The following is a 23,668-nucleotide window of genomic DNA, read 5'->3' on the forward strand; positions in this document are numbered from 1 at the left end:
GCAATGGCCACGATAGCCAAACTGTGGAAGGAGCCTCGGTGTCCAATGAAAGATGAATGGATAAAGAAGATGTGGTTTATGTATACAATGAAATATTACTCAGCTATTAGAAATGACAAATACCCACCATTTGCTTCGACGTGGATGGAACTGGAGGGTATTATGCTGAGTGAAGTAAGTCAGTCGGAGAAGGACAAACATTATATGTTCTCATTCATTTGGGGAATAGTGAAAGGGAATATAAGGGAAGGGAGAAGAAATGTGTGGGAAATATCAGAAAGGGAGACAGAACGTAAAGACTGCTAACTCTGGGAAACGAACTAGGGGTGGTGGAAGGGGAGAAGGGCGGGGGGTGGGAGTGAATGGGTGACGGGCACTGGGGTTTATTCTGTATGTTAGTAAATTGAACACCAATAAAAAATAAATTTAAAAAATTAAACATACACTTAACCTGTGACCCTAAAATTCCATTTTTAGGTATTTACCTAAAAGAAATTAAAACATATATCCATAAAAAGGCTTATACAAGAATATCCATGTCAGCCTTTTTGCTAATAGCCAAAAAGTGGAAATAACCCAAATGTCAATCAACAAGAGAGTATATAACCAAATTGTGATATATTTATATAATAGACTATTATATAGCAGTAAAAGGAAACAGGCTACTGATACTCCTACCATAATGGATGAAACCCTCAAAAACATTATGTTAGCAAAAAGAACAACCAAACACAAAAGAGCAACATTTTGTGATTTTATTCATATGAAGTCTAAGAACCGGCAAAATTAAGATACGGTGATAGAATTCAGGATGGTAGTTGTGTCCGTGAGGAAGGAGGAAGCAAGAAGGTGAATTGGTTAGAAAGAAGCATTAGGAAACTTCCTGAAGTGATAAAAATATACTATGTCTTGGGATGCCTGGGTGGTTCACTTGGTTGAGTGTCTACCTTCCACTCAGGTCATGATCTCAGGGCCCTGGATAAGCCCCACATTGGGCTCTCTGTTCAGCAGGGAGTCTGCTTTTCCCTCTCCTGCTGCCCCTCCCCCTGCTCTTTCTCTCTCTCTCTCTCTCTCTCTCTCTCATAAACAAATGAAATATTTTTAAAAATTTGGTGTCATCACCAAGGCCAGTCATTTATTTTGTCTTTAACTGTTTTCTACATGCTCTACCCTAGTCCAGACTTTCACCCCTGTGCTCAGATGACTACAAAAACCTCCTCTCTACCTTAAAACCACATTATTGTGCACCTGTTTTTTAAGTTGATTATGGAGACTTTCAAAAATACCTAAAATATCAAACAAGGACCCATGTGACCATTACCCAGCATTAATTTTTCTTTGTAGTATTTTGAAATAAATGTCAGGTATCAATTCATTTTATCTTTAAATCCTTTACCTGTCTACAGCTCTGAATGATAAGGACTCCTACAAAATTTGTCATGCTCAGTAATGAGTGTGTTCCTTATTGTCATCTAATAGTGTATAAACTTTCCCAATTGTTCTATAATTTTTATAACTGCTTGATTCTGGATCCAAACAAGGCCCACACATTGCATTTGTTTGATGTATGCTTAGTCTTTTTAATCCCTGACAGGTACCCTCCCCAGCCATGTTTAAAATATCAGCTATTTATTGATGAAACTGGGTTATTTGTTCTGCAGGATTTCCCACATTCTGGGTTTAGCTGATCAAATGCTTGTGGCTCAAGTTTTCAAGACTTGACTGGATTCTAGTTCCTGGAATCATATTTGTTTTTGTGTTTGTTTATTTAAAGACTTCTTTATTAAAAAAAAAAAAAAAGACTTCTTTATTAAAAGTGCTTTGCGTTTTCCATTACAGCATAGCAGGAGACAGAGAATGTCTAGTTGTCCTGCTTTTTTTTTTTTTTAAGATTTTTATTTATTTATTCGTGAGAGACACACAGAGAGAGAGAGGCAGAGACACAGGCAGAGGGAGAAGCAGGCTCCATGCAGGGAGCCTGACGTGGGACTTGATCCTGGGACTCTAGGATCACGCCCTGGGCTGAAGGGGGCGCTAAACCGCTGAGACACCTGGGCTGCCTGTTGTCCGGCGTTTTGAGACTATATCAGCCTGATCCATGCATTATAAAGTTCACCCTCAATCTTTAACCTAACAGTTTTAGCAGCCGCTGATTATAGTTGCCAGGATGCACTTTTTTCAATAGGAATTGCAAAATAGTTATTTCTCAAAGTTTCTCATTCCACCATCATCTTTTAGCTCTGATTCTTGTGTAAGGAAGAATATTCCCTTATTAACTATTTGAGTACCCTAAAATATAGTCTGTATCGGAAAGGCAAGATAAATGCTTGCTTCTTTTCCCTGTTTATTAATTTTTAGGATATGAGTTGGTGCCCTAGCAACCTCCAATTTTTGTATTCGTTTTTATTTTTGAGGTGTCATTATGAATTCAGGTATTTTTTACAAAAGTAGTTTCAAACCTTTGCAGTTATTATTCCATGTGATATTCAAATTAACACCTCTGTAGATTCAAATTGTTGCGTTTTTTTAATATAGCTTTTCAATTTTTAGCAAGTTAATATGACTAACTTCTTTGCTTTCTGGAATAGAAGAATGTCCCTGGCTTATCTTGCACCTTCCTTCCTGGATCTAGAACCAGACTCCCCCCACTCCCCAAGAACCCCCTGTTTCCTTTTCATGAGATAATGGTATTTAGAAATTATAAATCTAGGGACTAGGTGCACTCATTTCTATTCAGTTGTCATTTCTTCTCAGCATTTCTAGTGGACAAAGCTAGGAAAATATGAATCTTTTTAGAAAGAAAAATGAATCATGAGTTCCTACTTATATTTTCATATTTTCTTGGATTTTATACCTGTATTTCCTTTTATTAATATTGATAATCTTGGTTCCTGATACCATTAGTATACTCACTTATTTGTTCCCTCTCTCTCTCTCTCTCTTTCTCTATCTATCTATAGATAGATATCTATATCTTTTCAAAATAAGATGACCAACATTTTCACATAACAAGCTCAGTGAATGCAAATTAAGACTTTTTCATGGCTCTTTGTTCTTAGGATATCACAATGAGTGTGCCATGAAAATAAACTATTGTAAAAAAAAGCTATTGTAAAAGCTATTCAAATAAGTTTCTTTATTTAGTCATGCCACCAACGTCAACTAACTAGTCATGTTCTTTTTTTTTTTTGCCATTCACTTTCTATTTTTAGGGATTCCACTGGGTTTTTATTTGTTTTACTTTGTTTTTAATTATATAAAATGTCTACGTGGTTCCAAAATCAAAATTGTGAAACATGGCACAGAGAGGTTCTAGCTTTTAACTCTTTCCCTCCCTTCATTCCATCTCTTTCTCTATAGGTCACCATCTTTTTTATTATTGCTATTTCTTTTGGAGATAGAAGCAAATCTGTGCATGTGCGTGCACACACCACACAGAGTATATGTATTATCCCCACCCTCTCCTCAACACAAAGAGAACTGTACTCTTCACTTTATTCTGCACTTCACTTTCTTCAACTAACAGTACATTCTAGAGGTCATTCCATAACAGTACATAGAGATCTTTTTGTGCATTTTTGTAACTGGCAACAAGCTATATTCTGTTTGTAATCTGCTTGATTTTTAAAACCCAGTGCCTCTCTCCTATTGTTATAACTTGATTCTGATTAATCCCTCGGTCTGTAGCTCTTCTTTACAAGATCAGCTCATCTTTGTCTCTTGCAACCTCTTTACATCCTGTGTATTCTAATGACCTGCTGCTCCATTTGTGCTGTCCACTCTGCACGAAGTGCCTCCTTCCTCTTTGTGTCCATCTATATACCTGTTCGGTCAATGTATCCATACGTCCAGCTCCCTTTCCCCACCTTCAAAACCTTCCTTACCTTCAGAGTCCATTCAGAGCTCTTCCTTCTTAGACAAATACCTGAAAATGTTATTTTCACACACATTAGCATTTTATTATCTTCTAAGAATTTGTGTTTAATAAATTCAGTTCCTTAAATCAATTTTTTGAGGGCTAAAAACAAGACTTTTCCCTTTTTTGTGTTCATCCCTTATAACACCTTTTCAGGTCCCAGGAACTATGATCAATAAATTATTGGTCAGATGTTGAGATGAGATTCTAAAAACAACTGCAGGCACTGAGAAAACCACGTGTGTTTTAGATATTCAGGATAAATGAAAACATTTTTGATAGCTCTTCAAGGTGATTTTAGAAGGTCACTGAATACTAAACTGAACTATTTTTAGATTATATCAAGAGCATTACCTTTAAAACACACATGAAAATAGTCTAGACATTTACTATTTTTCTTTATTTGCCAACTTTTTAGGCCTTTTACTCGCAGAGTATTTGTGCACTTTTCTCTTTTGGTCAGGTAGCAGCTGTCTCCTGAGTAATTTAAAATGTTGCATTAAAATGAGCTTTGCTATTTTCATCATTGCATATGTTCATCTTATGCTTTTGGGAAATGATATGATGTGATTCACTGTGTTAATTTAAATATCACCCAAAATGTAAGAGTTTCCAAATTCATTTGTTGACATTTAATACTGTTCACAGTTTAAAATGTCATAAAGCCAAATGCAGTGGTATTTTTTTTAAAGATTTTATTTATTCATGAGAGACACTGAGAGAGGCAGAGAGACACAGGGAGGAGAAGCAAGCTCCATGCAAGGAGCCCAATGTGGAATTCGATCCTGGGACTCTGGGATCATGCCCTGAGCCAAAGGCAGATGCTCAACCACTGAGCCATCCAGGCGTCCCATGCAGTGGTATTTGTATCAATGCGAGTTTTTAAAAAGTAAAACACATCTTTCATTTTTTGGCATAATTAATGTTTCAATAATACATAGTGTACATATAACAATTAGGCATAAGATCTATAGCATGGAAAGGCCACTTAAAAAATCATGAATCAAAGTTTGGTTTAGGTCTATTCTATGAAAGACAGTTGACATCGCCTTAAATAACATTCTGATTTTGGTTACAGGGCAGTTCATAAAAGACTGGCCTGGGGGAACCTGGGTGGCTCAGTTGGTTAAGCCTCTGCCTTCAGCTCAGGTCCTGATCCCAGGGGTCCTGGGATAGAGCATTGGGCTCTGTGTTCAGTGGGGAGTCTGCTTCTCCTCACTTGTGTATGCTCTCTCTCTCACACACTCTTGCTCAAATAAATAGTAAAATCTTTAAAAAAAGAAAAGACTGACCCAAACCAGCCCTTCTCTGGGCATATGCACAGAACTGGTGCCTAAGTCTTGCTGGTTTTAGACTTTATCACCTTTAGTTGTCCATGGGGAGTAATGACTGCTTACAAGCTGATCCAAAGAAAGGGTTGTATTGTGGAAGTTTCACCAACTTCTATTCTACCAAGCAAAAATCAAAGGGAAAAAAAATAAATCAGCATAATTCTCTTACCTGAAGGTTTAAAGGAAAGTTTACCTTCCAGTTCATTTTTCCTAGGAGAAGAACTAAGAATTATTTTCCTTTATCCCAAGTTTATTTCCTCAGTTCCTACAGCAAATCCTCTCCAAAAATTTTTCCCCAAAAGCTTACTTGCTTGCTTTTCTTTTCCTCCTTTTCTTACTTTCCTTTTCTTTCTTTACTTTTATAATGAAAATTCTCAAATATAGTAAGAAAAATAGAAAATTATATAATGAGTATCATATAAAAACCATCACCTAAATTTAACAGTTGTTAATATTTTAACCATATTGACATCATTTCTTTTTTTATTAAAGTAAATTACAAAAAAAATAAAAAATAAAGTAAATTACAGAAATCTTTTTCAAAAGACATTATCTTACATAACCATAACAACATTATTATACCTAACATAATTAGCTTATACCCTAATGTCACCATATTTCCAATGCAAAATCAAATTTTTTCAATCATCCCCAAGATGTCTTTTAGCTGCTTTATTCCAACCAGATCCCAACAAATAAATCTAACAATATAATTTAACTTAATTACTCTTAAATAATTTAAACATAAGAAATAACAATTCTTTATGACTTAAAAAATTGTTTCTTTTTCTTAAAGCATGGAGCCAAGTTGGTTTTATATTTGTCAGAGTTGATACATAATCACCAAGATGAATTGACTGAAGAAGAACTAGACACAGCAGAACTGCTTATGAATGCTTTAAAACTGTGCGGGCAGAAGTGCATCCCTCCCACAGCAACAACAAAAGCAGACCTTATTAAAATGATCAAAGAGGTGAGTCAGTGAAATCATAAGACACAATTTTCTTAGGAGATCCCATTGAATGTAATTAAAGAATGATCGAAGGATTCTCTTTATTATAGAATATCACTGATGATAAATTTGATATGATTTTTTATACCACTTTTTTTACTATGAGAGAATAAATAGGCTTATTATAAGGAGCACTTTATCCTTTGTAGTCATCCTTATCGTAAATCAGTAACTTTCAGTGAAGGAAAGATTGTTATAGTGAACAAGCACGTTGAAGAATCAGCCTTGAAGCAAGCAACTGTGTAAACCCCTTAGGTTTGGCAACCCTGTTAACTATTCTACCCTAATTTCTGTCCCCCAAACTGTGTAGAAACAAAGGAGAATTATTATTTAAGCGGTTAATGTGTTTTAATGTTCTAGTCTCTTGGGAACAGTACTTTTTTTTTTATTAACTTGGTTTTAAAATGAGTTTGTTGGCTTCTGTGGCAATGTCAAATGATAAATAATATGTTTTATACTGCATATTATTATCCCAATCTTTTAGGAACAAAAGAAATATGAAACTGAAGAAGGTACAAATAAAGCCACCTGGCAGAGAACGGTTAATAATAATCAACAAAGGTAGGATTTGCTATGTTCTAAAAGTCATGCCTTTTTAATCCATTGGACTTCACACATACCTTTAGTGTTAAAGTATCATGCTTTTCTGTCTATCTAACGGATAGGCTTAACTTACGGGCAGTCTCGTTTATTTAGTCTCTTTCAGCGTCTGGATTCAAAATCAAAGGACATATCTAAAATCGCTGCAGACATCACCCAGGCCGTGTCTCTCTCCCAAGGAATTGAGAGAAAAAAGGTGATTCAATATATCAGAGGAATGTACAAAGTAGATCTGAGTGCCAGCAGACACTGGCAGGAACTTATTCAACAGCTGACACATGATAGGTAAGCAAAGTGGGAGGACGTTTCAAGTTGTCCAGCATATTTTATTAATGTGAAACACTTTTTTCATTTCAGAATAAAGATTCATAACACTGTTTCATTAGTTTAAATATTTTTTGTTTAATCACTTGTGATATATTTCATCTTGAATAATCCTACAAGAATCTTTTTTTAAATTTTTGAGGGCAAGGTCAGGGGGAAGGAGGAATGAGAAAGAGAGGCATTAGCTCTTCTAGATAATAAAATCTATACATTGTTTTAATTTTAAAATAGAATCTTTGTAGAAGAATAGAGAAATCACTGAAACAGGATAGTTGGGAAATAGATATTTTTCTAGATAAGATTTTAGTAATAATATCTAAAAGATGTATCACAGATAATGAAAAGAGGAAAATTAAGGTGTTATTCTTTAAATTTGGTTAAGGTAACGTATAAGCATGACTTAAGGTGCTAAAATGCACTAAACATTATACACTAAAGGAGATACCAGGTGAACAAAAGAATTAAACTCAAAGTTTATACAGTGGAAGAAAATAGTGTTTATCAACTCTGTGATAGATGGTTAACTTTCTAAGCTCAAACACCATAAAAGAAACCACCAAGAACAAAAAAATGGATTTGAGCTTTAATTTTTTTCCAGTGGACTTAACAACTCTAACAAAAGCAACAAAATGTGAAAGTTTATTTTCAACAAACGCATCAAAGTTAACATTTTTATGGTTTTAAAAACTAATGCCAATTTAAAAGTAAAATGTTAAGATCCCAAAAAGTTTGAGCAAGAGATGTGAATACACTCTTCCACATAAAACAAATAGAATTAATAAACAGGAAAATATCCAGTGTGACTAGAGGCTAATTTGATTTTTTAAAAACCTTTAAATACCATGTTTTACCTTTTATGTTATAAATTTTTTTTAGGTACTAATACCCACAGCAGAAAGAAATGTAATCTACAGCAGCCTGGTGGCTCAGTGGTTTAGCGCTGCCTTTGGCCCAGGTTATGATCCTGGAGACCTGGGATTGAGTCCCATGTTGGGCTCCCTGCATGGAGCCTGCTTCTCCCTCTGCCTATGTCTCTGCCTCTCTCTTTCTCTGTGTGTGTCTCTCATGAATAAATAAATAAAATATTTTTTTTTTAAAAAAAAGAAAGAAATGTAATCTAGTCCATGGTAGAGACTCAATGGCTTTATACACTTGACAGCATATGTCAGGAATCCTTTAAATATGTTATTTCTACCCCCGGTTATCCTATTTCAGCAATTCTCTTCTAAGGAAAATATTCAAAATATAGAAAGGCAATAACTGTAAAAGTTTTCATCTCTGCATTATTTATTGCTAGTGAATGAACTGGAAGAAAATATATAATAATGGTAATAGAGTTAAATACATGATAATACACTCAGTGCATTAGTCAGCTATTTTCAATGATGACAATAAAGATTAAAATATGTCTAGTAAAAGAAGAAGGGATTTAGAAATGTATATACATAATAATTATAACTACAGTTTTAAAAAATGAAAGAAAATAATCTCTACCAGTGATTAGATCTGTTTTTTGTTTGTTTGTTTTTTAAAGATCTTATTTATTTATTCATGAGAGACAGAGAGAGAGAGGCAGAGACACAGGCAGAGGGAGAAGCAGGCTCCATGCAGGGAGCCTGATGTGGGACTCGATCCTGGGTCTCCGGGATCAGGCTCTGGGCTGAAGGCGGCACTAAACCACTGAGCCCCCTGGGCTGCCCTGATTAGGTATGTTTAGGGGAGTAGGATTGAGGGTGATTTTTTTTTCTCTTACCTATTTCTAAAAATATATTCAATGCAGTTCTACTGTGCTTTCATTTAAAATATGAGCTTATTTTTTTAAGAAGTGTAACTTGTGCTACAAAAATGAACTAAGTTTATTCGTTACGTTAGTAGGCAAGATGAGAAATATAGAAACTTACTTTGGAAAATGTATTTTATCAGGCCGTATTAAGTCCAATCAGTGTACTGCTAAAGCATACATGTTGCTAAAGCATTCAAAGTAGTCATGATATATCCTTTTAAAAATTTAATAGGTATAAGAAAGTGGTAGCAAAGCATGCCTCCAGGCAGGGAACCAGAAGACTGGGGTTTAGGAGTAGAACATATATTTTTTTTATCTTATTCTGTTGTACTCTATGTATGTATTCCCTAGTCTAATTAGATAAGCAGTTGGGGTTTTTTAATTTAATAGATCAATTTTGATTTCTTTATTCAAGTTCTATAATAATTTTATTATAAGCTATAAGTACTGTAGATTGCCACTTAGAACATTCTTTTATTGTCACTTGCAGAGCAGCCTGGTATGACCCTCTCTACTATCCGACTTCATGGCAACTGGATCCCACAGAAGGGCCAAATCGAGAGAGGAGACGTCTACAGAGATGCTACTTAACTATTCCAAATAAATATCTCCTTCGGGATAGACAAAAATCAGAAGGTAATAATGGCTTCTTAACGCAACATACAAATGTGGTATGTAACTGTGGTCATTACGTAAAGACAATATGTACTTTTTTCTTCAACAGATGTGGTCAAACCACCACTGTCTTTCCTATTTGAAGATAAAACTCATTCTTCTTTCTCTTCAACTGTAAAAGACAAAGCTGCAAGTGAGTCTATAAGGTAAGTGTGAATCTTTAAAATGTCCTCACTTTTGTTGAAGTAGTTAAAGAGTTTTGTGATTTATTGTAGTGTTTATATTCATTCCAGATAATGCTGTGGTTTAGGAAAGGTCCTACACATGGCTCAAGAGAGGACAGGTTGAATGGCCAAAACCCAAAAGGAAAAGACATTTTTGATAGGATTCAGTGGACTTCAGTCATCGTATTCTGGCCCTTATCTGCATACATAAATCTTTGTGGTTGACCTGTCCTAATGTGTCTGTGAAAAAGATAGCACTGCTAGTGGCGTCCGAGACAAGCAATCTAGTGCAGTGATTAAAGGTTCAAATTTTAGCTCCTCATCTTACCAGCTATCTGATCTTGGGCAAGTTACTTAGCCTCTCCGTGTCAGTGAGGAAGATAACAGTACCCAAAGTATCAGCGTATTGTTGAGTATCAAATGAGTCAGTACATGTTAGCTATTGATAGTATTATCATTATTGCAGCAGTTATTATCATGCCCATTTAACAGATGAAAAACTGAGACTCGAAGAAGGTGAGTGACTTGAAAGAGTAGATCTTTTCTCAAAAGATCTTTTCTGAGTCTAAATTCTGTTTTTCCTAGAATACAAGGATTCTTTTATGTGTTTGAAAATACCAGAGGTATGACCCGGCATTTGCTTGATTACTAGAAAATATAAAATACTGAAATTTCTTTTAAAAACAATGAATCTCTATATTCTCTAGACATGGCATAGAAATTATGAGCCTTCTCTAAAAATTTCATTTTCTCCTCTACTAGAACATTAAAAAATGAGATAATATTATCATGTGGGTTTAGACAAGACATGTTTTTTTTAAGACATGTTTTTGAAACTACTCTGCTGTGCTAAACTCTTTTACTAGATAAATAATGTCTTATACCATACTCTTTAAAATTGGTGAAAACATTTAATCATAGTGATTTTCAATGTTTTGACAGAGTGAATCGAAGATGTATCAGTGTTGCACCATCTCGAGAGACAGCTGGTGAATTGTTATTAGGTAAGTCACATTTTGAAGAGTTTTATACATACCCTGCCTTATTGTATTCTTAGATAATTTGAAGCAGTATTTGACATAATACCATTAAATCAGATAAACTTTCCTTAACATCACATAGGTGATTTTGCCTTAACATTGTATATAGTGCTTATGACTCACAAATGTGAAGAAATGACAATCTTATTTTCTAAAAAGCACATGAATAGCATCTTAATTTTTATAAAGTTCACTTTCCTCATAAGTATATATTTTTATATTTAATCATTCTTTTTACTGTACAGCAATTTTTGTTTTTAAAGTGAAGAACTATTAGAATATTAAGAAATATGTCCACCTTGAGATAGTTCATAATTTATATTCTCTATTGTGCTTCTGAGAGAAAGACCAAGGTTGTCCATCCATGGATACCTATGTAATTACGTTTAGTGAGAAATTTTGTCCTCAAGGTATAAAGCAATAGGTTGCACCACTTGGTCTCTGATTCCTTAAAGAATCAGCTTATATGCTATTAGGCCAGTAATTCTTAAAGCAAGGTCCCCAAATCAGGAGCATCAGCATCACATGGGAGCTTCTTAGAAATGCACATTCTTGGGCCCCAGCCCAGACTTCTTGAGTCTGAAACTCTGTGGGTGGGGCCCAGCAATCTGCATTCTTTAGCCCTCCAGGATTTCTGATGTACCTTCAAACTTGAAAGTCCCTGCTGTAAGCAAGGACTACAGCCTCCAAGACTCAAGATGCAGAGCTTCAAGCTGCCAGGACTGTGCCCCATGGTCAGGAGGATGGAGATGATGCCCTTCTCTAAGCCATCAGTGCTCAGTGCTCCAGGGTGACCAGGATACAATACAGAGCCCCAGAGAAATTCCTACCATTTGGTTACCATGGCGCAGGGACATGTATTAACACAGTCAACATATAAAGCAGGAAACATTGGGGGCTATCTTTTAAGGTCTATTCTGCTCTATTGAGTGTTTAAATACATATAATTAAGGATTCCTCTTTTGCTAGAAAATTTGTTTACAAGTTAACTTCAATGAACATGTGAGAAAATAAAACAAATTAATATGCTAGTAATATAAGAAGAGTACTGAAAATAATAATAGCCAAGTTTTTTTTTTAGCACTGAATGCCAGGCACTAGTAATAAGCATTTTACATATATTCTAACTTAATTCCCACAGTAACTCTGTGAAATTAAGTCCTGTCTTCCACCCCTTTTTTTTAATAAGGAAATTAAGACACAAAGAAGCAACTTGCCCAAGATCCCATGGATATTGTTAAAAAATATATATTGAGTGACAGGGACTGTTGCTGGGTGCTGGGATTTAAATTTAGGCCAACCGACTCCAGAGGTCAAATCTGTAATCACGTATGGTAATATGCAGATTTATTTTTAAACTCCCAACTAATTACTTTCTATAGGTAAATGTGGGATGTATTTTGTGGAAGATAATGCTTCTGATACAGTCGAAAGTTCGGTGAGTAGAGGCTTAAGTTTGCATTTACATAAATCTAGACAGATGCCCAAAATGTATAACTCTAGTATAACCAGAGAGCAGGTAGCACTATGAGAGTTCATATATTGTCACTCTACACAAGGATTAGTCTTAATTCCAAGCTTTTTCTTTTAAAGATACTTTTATTTTTTATTTATTTATTTTTTTTTTATTTTTTATTTTTTATTTTTTTAATTTATGATAGTCACACAGAGAGAGAGAGAGAGGCAAAGACATAGGCAGAGGGAGAAGCAGGCTCCATGCACCGGGGCCCGACGTGGGATTCGATCCCGGGTCTCCAGGATCGCGCCCTGGGCCAAGGGCAGGCGCCAAACCGCTGCGCCACCCAGGGATCCCCTAAAGATACTTTTAAAAAGAGGCCATACCATCTCCTCTGGCTTACAGTCTGATCTCATAGCAATTAGTATTATGAGTCAAATTCCAAAGTGCTCTTGTTAAAGTGAACAAGCAAAGGGGAAAAAAGTAAGAGAGAGAGAGAGAGAGACAAAGCAAGAAACAGACTCTTAGCTACAGAGAACAAACTGATGATCACCGGAGGGGAAGTGGGTGGGACAGTAGGGAAAACAGGTAATGGGGATTAAGGAGGGCACTTGTCTTGTGATAAGCACAGGGGGAAGTGTTGAATCACTATATTGTACACCTGAAACTATATAACACTGTGTGCTAACTGGAATTAAAATTAAAACTTTAAAAATATAAAAATAATAAAAATGAAAAAAGTGCTCCCGTTATTTTATTTAATTTATTCTTTTTATCACTATTCTCATAGCAACAAATGTATACTCCTTACCACTCCCAGTTCACTATCAAGTACGCTTACTTTCACAAAGAAAGGAAGATGTTGTATAATTGAATAACTTAAATCATGATATTCACATACCTTAGTACCATGATTTTTGTTCTATTGGAAGTACTAATATTAATCAGAAAATAACAAAAATTACTCTTTGTATAATAAGACAAAGAATTAGCTTGTATGCCATTAAAATATTGTTTTGAGATTCCTGTAATAAAAATAAGGCCTTTGTTTCAGAAAAGTTCTAAAACTAGGAATTGCTAAGGATATACTAAATAAATTTATATGTGCTTTAATAGTGAATACATACTTGAGTTTAAAATATTAATGAGCTAAAACATAAAATTTTGTTGTAATATGAAAAAAGTCATGAAAATATTTAATATAGCCCCAAAATTTGAGGCATTCTTTCGTGTGATTTACCTAGCAACTGCCACAGCATTGATCCCAGCTAGTAAAAGTATGGCTACATTATTTTTCAAGATGTCACTTTTTAGCAACCAAGGAATTTAATCATTGATATAGGAGCCAACGTTTTTCTGAATCCAAAAAGATGCCATTTCCTCCCTTTAAAACTCTACTTAAAATACTGTCTTTTAAAATTTTTTTTATTTTAAAGATTTTATTTATTTATTCATGAGGGACACACAGAGAGAGAGAGAGAGAGGGAGGGAGGCAGAGACACAGGCAGAGGGAGAAGCAGGCCCCATGCAGGGAACCCGACGTAGGACTCAATCCCGGGTCCCCAGGATCACGCCCTGGGCTGAAGACAGTGCTAAACCACTGGGCCACCCGGGCTGTCCCTCTTTTTTTTTTTTTTTAATAATAAATTTATTTTTTATTGGTGTTCAATTTGCCAACATACAGAATAAAACCCAGTGCTCATCCCGTCAAGTGCCCCCCTCAGTGGCCATCACCCATTCACCCCCACCCCCACCTTCCTCCCTTTCCACCACCCCTAGTTCATTTCCCAGAGTTAGGAGTCTTTATGTTCTGTCTCCCTTTCTGATATTTCCTACCCATTTCTTCTCCCTTCCCTTCTATTCCCTTTCACTATTATTTATATTCCCTATATGAATGAGAACATAATAATGTTTGTCCTTCTCCGATTGACTTATTTCACTCAGCATAATACCCTCCAGTTCTATCCACATCGAAGCAAATGGTGGGTATTTGTCATTTCTAATGGCTGAGCAATATTCCATTGTGTACATAAACCACATCTTCTTTATCCATTCATCTTTCAGTGGACACCGAGGCTCCTTCCACAGTTTGGCTATTGTGGACATTGCTGCTAGAAACATCGGGGTGCAGGTGTCCCGGCGTTTCATTACATCTGTATCTTTGGGGTAAATCCCCAACAGTGCAATGGCTGGGTCGTAGGGCAGGTCTATTTTTAACTCTTTGAGGAACCTCCACACAGTTTTCCAGAGTGGCTGCACCAGTTCACATTCCCACCAACAGTGTAAGAGGGTTCCCTTTTCTCTGCATCCTCTCCAACATTTGTGGTTTCCTGCCTTGTTAATTTGCCCCATTCTCACTGGTGTGAGGTGGTATCTCATTGTGGTTTTGATTTGTATTTCCCTGATGGCAAGTGATGCGGAGCATTTTCTCATGTGCATGTTGGCCATGTCTATGTCTTCCTCTGTGAGATTTCTGTTCATGTCTTTTGCCCAGTTCATGATTGGATTGTTTGTTTCTTTGGTGTTGAGTTTAATAAGCTCTTTATAGATCTTGGAAACTAGCCCTTTATCTGATACGTCATTTGCAAATATCTTCTCCCATTCTGTAGGTTGTTTTTTAGTTTTGTTGACTGTATCCTTTGCTGTGCAAAAGCTTCTTATCTTGATGAAGTCCCAATAGTTCATTTTTGCTTTTGTTTCTCTTGCCTTCGTGAATGTATCTTGCAAGAAGTTACTGTGGCCGAGTTCAAAAAGGGTGTTGCCTGTGTTCTCCTCTAGGATTTTGATGGAATCTTGTCTCACATTTAGATCTTTCATCCATTTTGAGTTTATCTTTGTGTCTGGTGCAAGAGAGTGGTCTAGTTTCATTCTTCTGCATGTGGATGTCCAATTTTCCCAGCACCATTTATTGTCCCTCTTTTTTTAATAGAGTGAAGAATCCTTTCCTCTGCTCTTTAGCATTTGTCCCTACTTTTTATGTGCCATTTGCTGTCTTGCATTTTAAGTGTGTATACACTTTCCTTCTTATACAGATGTATTTCGTGCAGAGCACTTAGCAGAGCACCTTGCTCATAGATGCTCCATTAACATCTGCTGAGCTGAATGAATGAATGAAAGTTGAAGCTCAGTAAGAAGGAATTTGGTTTTATGTATGAGACTACTACATTTTCATTAAAATGTTTAATTTTATTTGTAATGTATTTCCTACCCCTACTTCTAAAAGTCATTTGGAGCCTAGTACAATACTATAACACACATAGAAGAGGGCAAGTCAAAGTTTAAAAATTTCAAAAAAGATTTTAGAAGGATGAAGAGCCTGGGATGAGATAGTCATTGCAATTGAGTTCTAAATTTTGCTCTGAGCTCCTGTCCCAACACAAAAGGGTAAATAAATGCTGTTTCCAAAAGGGAAAACTGACAACAACAAACCAAAGTAGGATGCAGGGTAATTTGATGAGATAAATTCTGACTAATTTTAAACCTAGGTAGAAGCTTTTATCATGGTTTTTCTATTAAAAGCATTGAGTAATGTAATTCATGTATTCAATTGCAGTTTACAAAAGAGTTAGACATGTTTTTAAAATTTTTCTTGACTTTGTACTTTGGCAAGCGCCCAGTGATGGTAAGAAGTAAAGGACCTTGGTCCCTAACCCTTCATTCTAGAATATGGGAATTTGCTGAAGGAGGCCAGGATTAATGTTATGCTGTCAGGGAGATCCAGCCTTCTGGTGGTCACTTTATCTCTTCCTTCCTTTTGCTGACCACACAGGAGAGGAACATAGCCATCTGGGGCATGATGATCTGTAAGCTTACAGTCTGTGGGACTGAATTTGTAGGAGGCTATTTTGCCTTTCCTGAAGATCCAGAGGCATGGGAAGTATGTGTCAATGCTGGGGCTCTCCCAGGCCATGCAGATAGGTTAATTTTAACCAAAATCCATGTTCTCAGGGAGAGGCTTGTTTTTTATTCTTCACTCAGACCCCAGGCCAAAAGAGACAAGCTCCTGCTCATTCCTCTGTTGATGGGCATGTGTGTTTGTCTGTGATTGGGAAAATGTCCCTTAATGGGTTTCAGATTTCTGAAGTAATTTCACTTCCATACTCTGATCCAGAAAACCCATGCCTCATCTTCATTCTTCAAGTGATTGTTAACCTAAATCACAGTTTCTGAAACCAGGTGTGCACCTGCATGCATATGGACAGACACACAACCAGGCTGCCAAAGTGTCACCTCCACCTCACTGCTGCTTTTCACATTTCTTGTTATTCTTGGCTCCTGGGGATTTCATTTTCCCTTAATTTCTTGCAAGCTCAGCTTTAAAATATGTCTAGAAAGGCTACGTATTGTATGGTTCTAACCATATGGTATTCTTGGAAGAAGAAACTATGGAGACAGGAAAAGGTCGGTGGTTGGAGAGAGGATGAGGAGATGGTTATAATGGTGGACACATTTCAGGAAACCTTAGTCAAAACCCACAGAACTGCATAACACGAAGAGTGAACCCTAATGTAAACTATGGCCTTTGGTTAAGAATAATATATTCAGTATTGGCTCAACAATTCTTATAAAGGCACCACACCTATCACACAATTGGGAGATGTTAAACATAGGGAAATTGTGAGTGCACACAGGGAATACATGGAAATTCTCTACACTATCTGCTCAGTTTTCTGCAAACCTAAAACTGCTCTCAAAAATAAAGCCTACTAAAAAATAAAAATAAAGTCTGTATTTTTTTTAATTCCTTAAATTTTATCCAGCATTTTGAAGTGTTTTGTAGTGGAGGGTGGGACAGGTCAGGGACTCTTATCTGTCAGATTGTCACAAAAGGAAGACCTTTTATTTCATTTTGATATCTTAAAAATCTAAAATTAAAATGATTATTTTTATTTCCTATAAAGCAAACACTTAATTTATTTCTTTTGTCTTAGAGCCTTCAGGGAGAATTGGAACCAGCATCTTTCTCCTGGACATATGAAGAAATTAAAGAAGTTCACAAACGTTGGTGGCAGTTGAGAGACAATGCTGTAGAAATCTTTCTAACAAATGGCAGAACACTTCTGTTAGCATTTGATAACACCAAGGTAAGTTTGGCCTTATTAACAGATACATATTTTTGAAATTATCATGGGACCAGTGTAACTATACTCATACTGATTTTATGAAAGTTTAACTTATTTAAACTTTGGTTCACTGTTTCTGACATCAAATAAAAACTGCCTTATTTCTTAGTCCTAAAGCGAACCCTTGGCTGAGAATGGTTTTTGTCCTTCAAAACTGTATTAATTCAGATTCTTCAAAGTGACCATATCTATAAAAAGCAAGTGAATGCATAACCAGCTACAGTTTGTCTGCTGTCCTTTATAGAAAACCTTTTGGAAAAAGTTATCTGTGCTCGCTATCTCCAGTTCTCTTTTGAAATGGTCTAGTCAGGTTTTCTTCTCAATTCACCTATAGCTCCTCTGGCCAGGGTTATTGGGACCTCCATGTCTAAACCCTATGGTCACATTTCTTGGTCCTCATTTTACTTGACCTATCAGCAACATCTGACACCAGTGATTGTTTTCTCTTTCTTAAAAAAAAATAACCTTCCCAGGACACCTGGGTGGTGCAGTTGGTTGAATATTTGAGCATCCAGCTCTTGGTCTTGGCTCAGTTCATGATCTCAGGGTCATGAGATAGAGCCCCATGTCAGGTTCCACGCTCAGTGGGGAGTCTGCTTGTGCCTCTCCCTCCTCCTCTCCCTCCTCTTCTCTCTTTCTCTCCTTCTTCCCCATTCTCTCCCCCTCTCCCTCAGCCACACTCTATTAAATAAATAAATAAATAAATAAATAAATAAATAAATCTTTTAGGAAAAAAATAACCCTCTCCATTAGATTTCTGGGCCATCACTTTTTGTTAGCTCTCCTCCTGCCTTAAGGGAGTTCCTTCTCAGTTTTACTTGCAGATGCTTCTTGGAGTTCCTCTGGGCTCATTCCACAGACCTCTTGTCTTCTCATCCACTCTTATAAATTTAAATACTACCTGTATTGTAACAACTTGCAGGTTTATATCACTACTCAAACCTCTCCCAGGAATGCCACACTCAAATACTCAACTCCCTGCTTGGCATCTCCACTTGGAAGTTGAATTGGCATCTCATATTTAAGTATGCACAAAACCAAACTTCTAATCTTCTCCCTCAGAATCTGTTTGCCACTTTCCCCCATTTCAAAACTTGGCAACTCTGATCTTTCTGATTGCCCAATCTAAAAATTTGGGGATTATCCTACACTCCTTTTATTCTTTCATGCCCCACACCTATTCTCTCAGGCCTGCTGACTCTTCCCTCAAAAATACATCCACAATCTGACTGCTTACATTAACTTCTACCATCCTAGTCTAAGCAAGTATCATCTCTTGGCCTAAATCATTACAAAAGCCTCCTAACTGCCCCCCCCCCCCCATACTCTCCCTTCTTTCAAGACTATTCTCAACACAATAGCTAAGGTATGTTGGATCATGCCATTCCTCTGCTCAAAACTGTCCGATCACTTCCTGTGTCACTTGTCCTCATAATAGCTGAATGAAGCACTGAGTGATCTGGCATCTTGTTATCTCACTCACCTTCTTTTCTGTCATTCTATCCCCTTCTCTCTTCACTCCATCCATGGTGATTTTCTTTTCCTTGATTAGGTACACTGATGCCTCAGGACCTTTTCATTTACTGCTCCTTGGAATGCTGCCTGGAGTGTTTTTCCTTTTTGAAATTCACATGACTCACTCACTCACCTTTTCAGATTCCTTGATCAAATGTCTCCTTTTCAGAGAGACCTTCCTGACTACTTCTAATAAAATAGCAACACCTCTGTCACCCCTATCCCCAAGTCTCCTTTCCTTTGCTCTGTTTTTATATATAGGACTTAATAACATCCAATATTGTCTCTGCAATACAATGTAGACATTTTGTTTTACTAGGTACTATAGCATCAACAGCGTGAATATAGGTACTTGATCAATATTTGTCAAATGAATGAATGCTTCCTTTTTCTTGCAGAGTTTGGTATGCAGTCTATCATAAACTCCCTTCTATCATCCTTAGCTTTAGAAGGTGGCAGCCTTCAGATTTAAGCTACAGGTTTAGGGCTTTTTGTTTTTCCTTGAACCTATTCTTTTTTAATTGTGATAAGAAAATATGTAAAATAAAATGACCATTTTTTAAAAGATTTTGTTTACTTAGTTGAGAAAGAGAGTGAGCATGAAGGTAGGTGGGAGAGGAGACTTCCCTCTGAGCAGGGAGCCCCATGCAGGGCTCCATCCCAGGACCCAGGATCATGACTGGAAGGAGCCAAAGGCAGATGTTTAAACAACTGAGCCACCAAGGTGCCCTCATTTTAGCCATTTTAATGTGTCTAGTATATTTACATTGTTGTGAAACGTGTTCTAGGTGGAGGTCCTTAAACTGACTGTGACCTTGCCTGTTCCATAGCCATAACTCCCTTTCCCCATTCTTCTCATTTACTTTTAGTCCTATCTCTGGTTATCCACATATGTGACTCTCATTCCTAAGCCTGAAGTACATACACATGTAAGGTAGATATTCCAAATTTATTTTTTAGTAAAGGCCTGGCTTGACTGTTTTTTCCAATTTATTACCAATCGACATTCAACGGCTTTAGAAAAAATCAGATTACCTTTTTTTGTGACAAGTTCTGTGAATCTCAAAGAAAAGAAAAAAAGGAAAAGCAAAACACCAAAGTTTATTGGTTTTCAATCAGTAGTGAAAATCAAATATCATATTTTACATCGATATTTTATTTAACTCTCATTAAATAAATATTATTATTCCCATATTACAAATGTAACTAGCACAATCAGGCCATGTCTGTCTAATTAAGAAAACCATGCTCTTTCTACAATATCTATGTAGATAAAATCTACCACTTTTTTTTCAGGATCTATATATAAGTGACTTTTATATACAGACTTTTTCTCATGTTCTTATTAACTGATTTCTCCAATAGCAAAACATAATGGTTAAAAGCCCAGGCTTTGGAGGAAGACCCAGAGTTGAATCTCAGTTCTCCATCAGTGGATGTTAATTGAGCAACAAGTATTTTCTTAGTGGCCTTGAGATTAGTAACATGCCTAAAATATGGATACTTTGGAGAAAAGTGTCAGTAGCCTGGTACTTTTTTTATCCTTCCTTTGCAGGTTCGTGATGACGTGTACCATAGTATACTAACAAATAACCTCCCTAATCTCCTGGAATATGGCAACATCAACGCTTTGACAAATTTATGGTATACTGGACAAATTACTAACTTTGAATATTTGACTCACTTAAACAAACATGCCGGCCGATCCTTCAATGATCTCATGCAGTATCCAGTGTTCCCGTTCATACTTGCTGACTACGTTAGTGAGACCCTTGACCTCAGTGATCCATCAGTCTACAGGTAACTAAAATATTATCACCTTTTAGCTTTGTCCATATGCTGTCTTTGTTTTATTAGAGACCTATCATGAGAATTTTCAACCGTGCACCACTACAAAAGGAATATACAATGAACCTCATCTGTCCATCATCTGAATTTGACAAATATGAAGGTTTTTGCCAAACTTGCATCATCTTTTTTTTTTATTTTTAAGACAAATCACAAACATTTTGTTATGTTATTCCTGTGTACACATCTCCTGAGAAAGTATAGAACATTGTTTTACTTGTCATATTACAGTGCCATTATCATATCTAAGAAAATTAACAATAATTTCATGATGTCATCTAACACTGTTCCCCAATTATATGAAAGATGTCTTTTTATGGTTTATTGGCTTATATCAGGCCCACTATCACCTTTGGTTGCTATGTCTCTACAGTCATACTTCTAGAATAAGCATTTGTTTTTTGGTATGCATTTTCCTCTTTCTTTTTTCCTAACATCGACTTGTTAAAAAAAAAAAAAAAAAAAAGAACATGTCATTTATTTTGTAGGATATCCCCCATTCCCATGTTAGTATTTAGCTTCTTCCTTTAGCTTCTGTATTTCCTAGAGACTGGAAACTAGTTCTAAAGGCTTGGTTAAAAAATAATAATAATAATAAAAAAATAAATAAAAAATAAAAAAAATTAAAAAAAAATAAAGGCTTGGTTAGATTGAAGTTCAACTTTTTGGGGGAAGAATGCTTTGTAGATGGTGTTGTGAACTTCATATTGTCCATATCAGGAGACATATGCTATTCCATGCTAATGATGCTCAGATTGATCCACGGTATCGGGTTTCCACAAAACTTGTTTCTGTCACTGATGATTATCTCTTAAGTCAGTTATTTATTTCACTAGGGGTCACAAAATGGTGATTTCCTATTCTCTCATTCTAAATTTTTCAGAAGAAAACATATAAGATGAACCTGGGATATTTGTTGTGTCAGAAAGCAAGGAAATTAATAGTCTTGTCAGAAGGATTTAAGGACCATATTTACATATTTACATGCTTATGTTCATTGCAACATGATTCACAACAACCGAGTTGGGGAGGCAGCCCAAGTATTTGTCTATGGATGGATGGATGGATGGATGGATGGGGAAAATGTAGTACATACATACAATAGAATGTTATTCAGCCTTAAAAAGGAGTGAAGTCCTGTCATATGCTATTACATGGATGAAACTTGGGGATATTGTGCTAAGTGAAATAAGCCAGCCACAAAAAAAGACAAATATAACGACATTCATGAGTTATCTAGGATCGTCAGACTCAGAGGCAGAGCATGGAATGGTGATTGCTGGGGGACAGGGGAGGGAGAGATGGGGAGTTGTTCAGTGGGGGGTTTGCCAGTTGAAAACGTTCTAGACATCTGTTAGACAACAATGTAAATATGGTAAACACTATTGAACTGTATGTATATTTGAGGACTGTTAGGATTGTAAATTTTGTATCGTGTGTTTTTTACAATAATCAAAATAAATAAATAAAGGACTCAGGAGCCAACTTGAATGGCTCTCACTGTCAAAGACAGGACAATCTGAGCATCAGGAAGAATAATGACTACAATTGATTAAAACACATTTAAATTAAAAAAAATAATAATAATGATACTTTAAAGGCCCTCCCCCAAAATTTACTGGTTGCCATTGGATATAACTAGGACACCATTCCTTACTTTTGAAATTTGGCGCTTAAAGCAGAAGAATTGTGCACTTATCCTGCCTTTCTTGAATGAGTTGCATTTTAGAGTAACCAAATTGAGGAAATATTCTGGTTATTTAGTTTTTTTTTTGTTTGTTTGTTTGGTTGGTTATTTAGTTTTTAAATTTTCCTTATGTAATTTAAAGAAAAATTGACTGCAAATATCCTACTTGGTATATTAGAATGTATATTTTTTAGAATGTGTTAACCTCAGAAAAGTAGGCCTAGTTTAAGATGATTTTTGAGAAATCAGATACAGTTTAATGTATTTGTCAATTTAAAAAAACAGCAAGTGGCGTGTTATTTATCTTCCAAACATTTTTATACACTGCTGATAGACATTTAGACATTTTTACACTACTGGTATAAATAGATCCAATCTTTCTGGAAGGCAGTTTGACAATATATAGCAAAAGAACTCTCCAAATATGCATACTCTGCTTTAGCAAATTAACTTCTGGGACTCTATTTTAGTAATATTTAAGAATATGTACTTTACCAGAAAGGTTCCCACTAAAGTTTCATGAGGGCAAGGACTCTGGCATTGCAAGCAAAGATCTGGCCATACAGATAGTCCTTAAACTGCTATCATTTTCTTTAAGTAGCTAAAATTTAGAAATAACCTCAATGCCCAACATGATGAGGTTTGAGTGAACTTTTACATTGCAGCCATTAAAAATGGTATTTTAGAAATATATAGTCTAAGTGGGGAAGATGTTTTTATTTTAAACATGAGTATACATATACAGATAACCAGGAAAACCTCTGGAAAGGTATATACCAAAATATTTTACCTATGAATAGTAGTAGGTATTAGTAGTAGGAATAGCTGATTTGGGAGTTACTCAATCTGCTCATCAGTAGTTTCTGATTTTTCAGCCACAACAATAAGTATTACTTGTGTTCAAAAAAACCTACTTAACACTGTTTAGGAAAAACTGCATGCCCATCTTAAACATGATTTTGAGGGGTGAATTTGTATCTATTCTATAAAACGTTATACTTTTTGACAATTTTTTCAGGATTAGAAAGCTCTCAAAAACAAAATTAGTGTTTTCTATCACTAATTTCAATATCCCTAGGAGATAAGTTTTTTTTTTAAGATTTTATTTATTCATGAGAGACACAGAGAGAGAGGCAGAGACACAGGCAGAGGGAGAAGCAGGCTCCCTGCGGGGAACCCCATGCAGAACTCAAT

General features: G+C 36.0%; 1 protein-coding gene across 1 annotated transcript in view; it reads left to right on the forward strand.

Moving 5' to 3' along the window:
- The window catches only part of LYST (lysosomal trafficking regulator), a 183,896-nt gene that overhangs the window by 111,872 nt on the left and 48,356 nt on the right, over nucleotides 1–23,668 (forward strand). The window contains exons 32-40 of the mRNA XM_077894418.1: nucleotides 6,044–6,220; nucleotides 6,744–6,820; nucleotides 6,956–7,144; nucleotides 9,457–9,602; nucleotides 9,691–9,787; nucleotides 10,748–10,809; nucleotides 12,228–12,283; nucleotides 17,233–17,385; nucleotides 20,495–20,739. Of these exons, the coding sequence (XP_077750544.1) occupies nucleotides 6,044–6,220; nucleotides 6,744–6,820; nucleotides 6,956–7,144; nucleotides 9,457–9,602; nucleotides 9,691–9,787; nucleotides 10,748–10,809; nucleotides 12,228–12,283; nucleotides 17,233–17,385; nucleotides 20,495–20,739 (1,202 nt within the window). The remainder of the gene's footprint in view (nucleotides 1–6,043; nucleotides 6,221–6,743; nucleotides 6,821–6,955; nucleotides 7,145–9,456; nucleotides 9,603–9,690; nucleotides 9,788–10,747; nucleotides 10,810–12,227; nucleotides 12,284–17,232; nucleotides 17,386–20,494; nucleotides 20,740–23,668) is intronic.

This window comes from Canis aureus, chromosome 4 (genome assembly GCF_053574225.1).
Source record: "Canis aureus isolate CA01 chromosome 4, VMU_Caureus_v.1.0, whole genome shotgun sequence".
In the NCBI taxonomy this organism is placed as follows: Eukaryota; Metazoa; Chordata; class Mammalia; order Carnivora; family Canidae; genus Canis; species Canis aureus.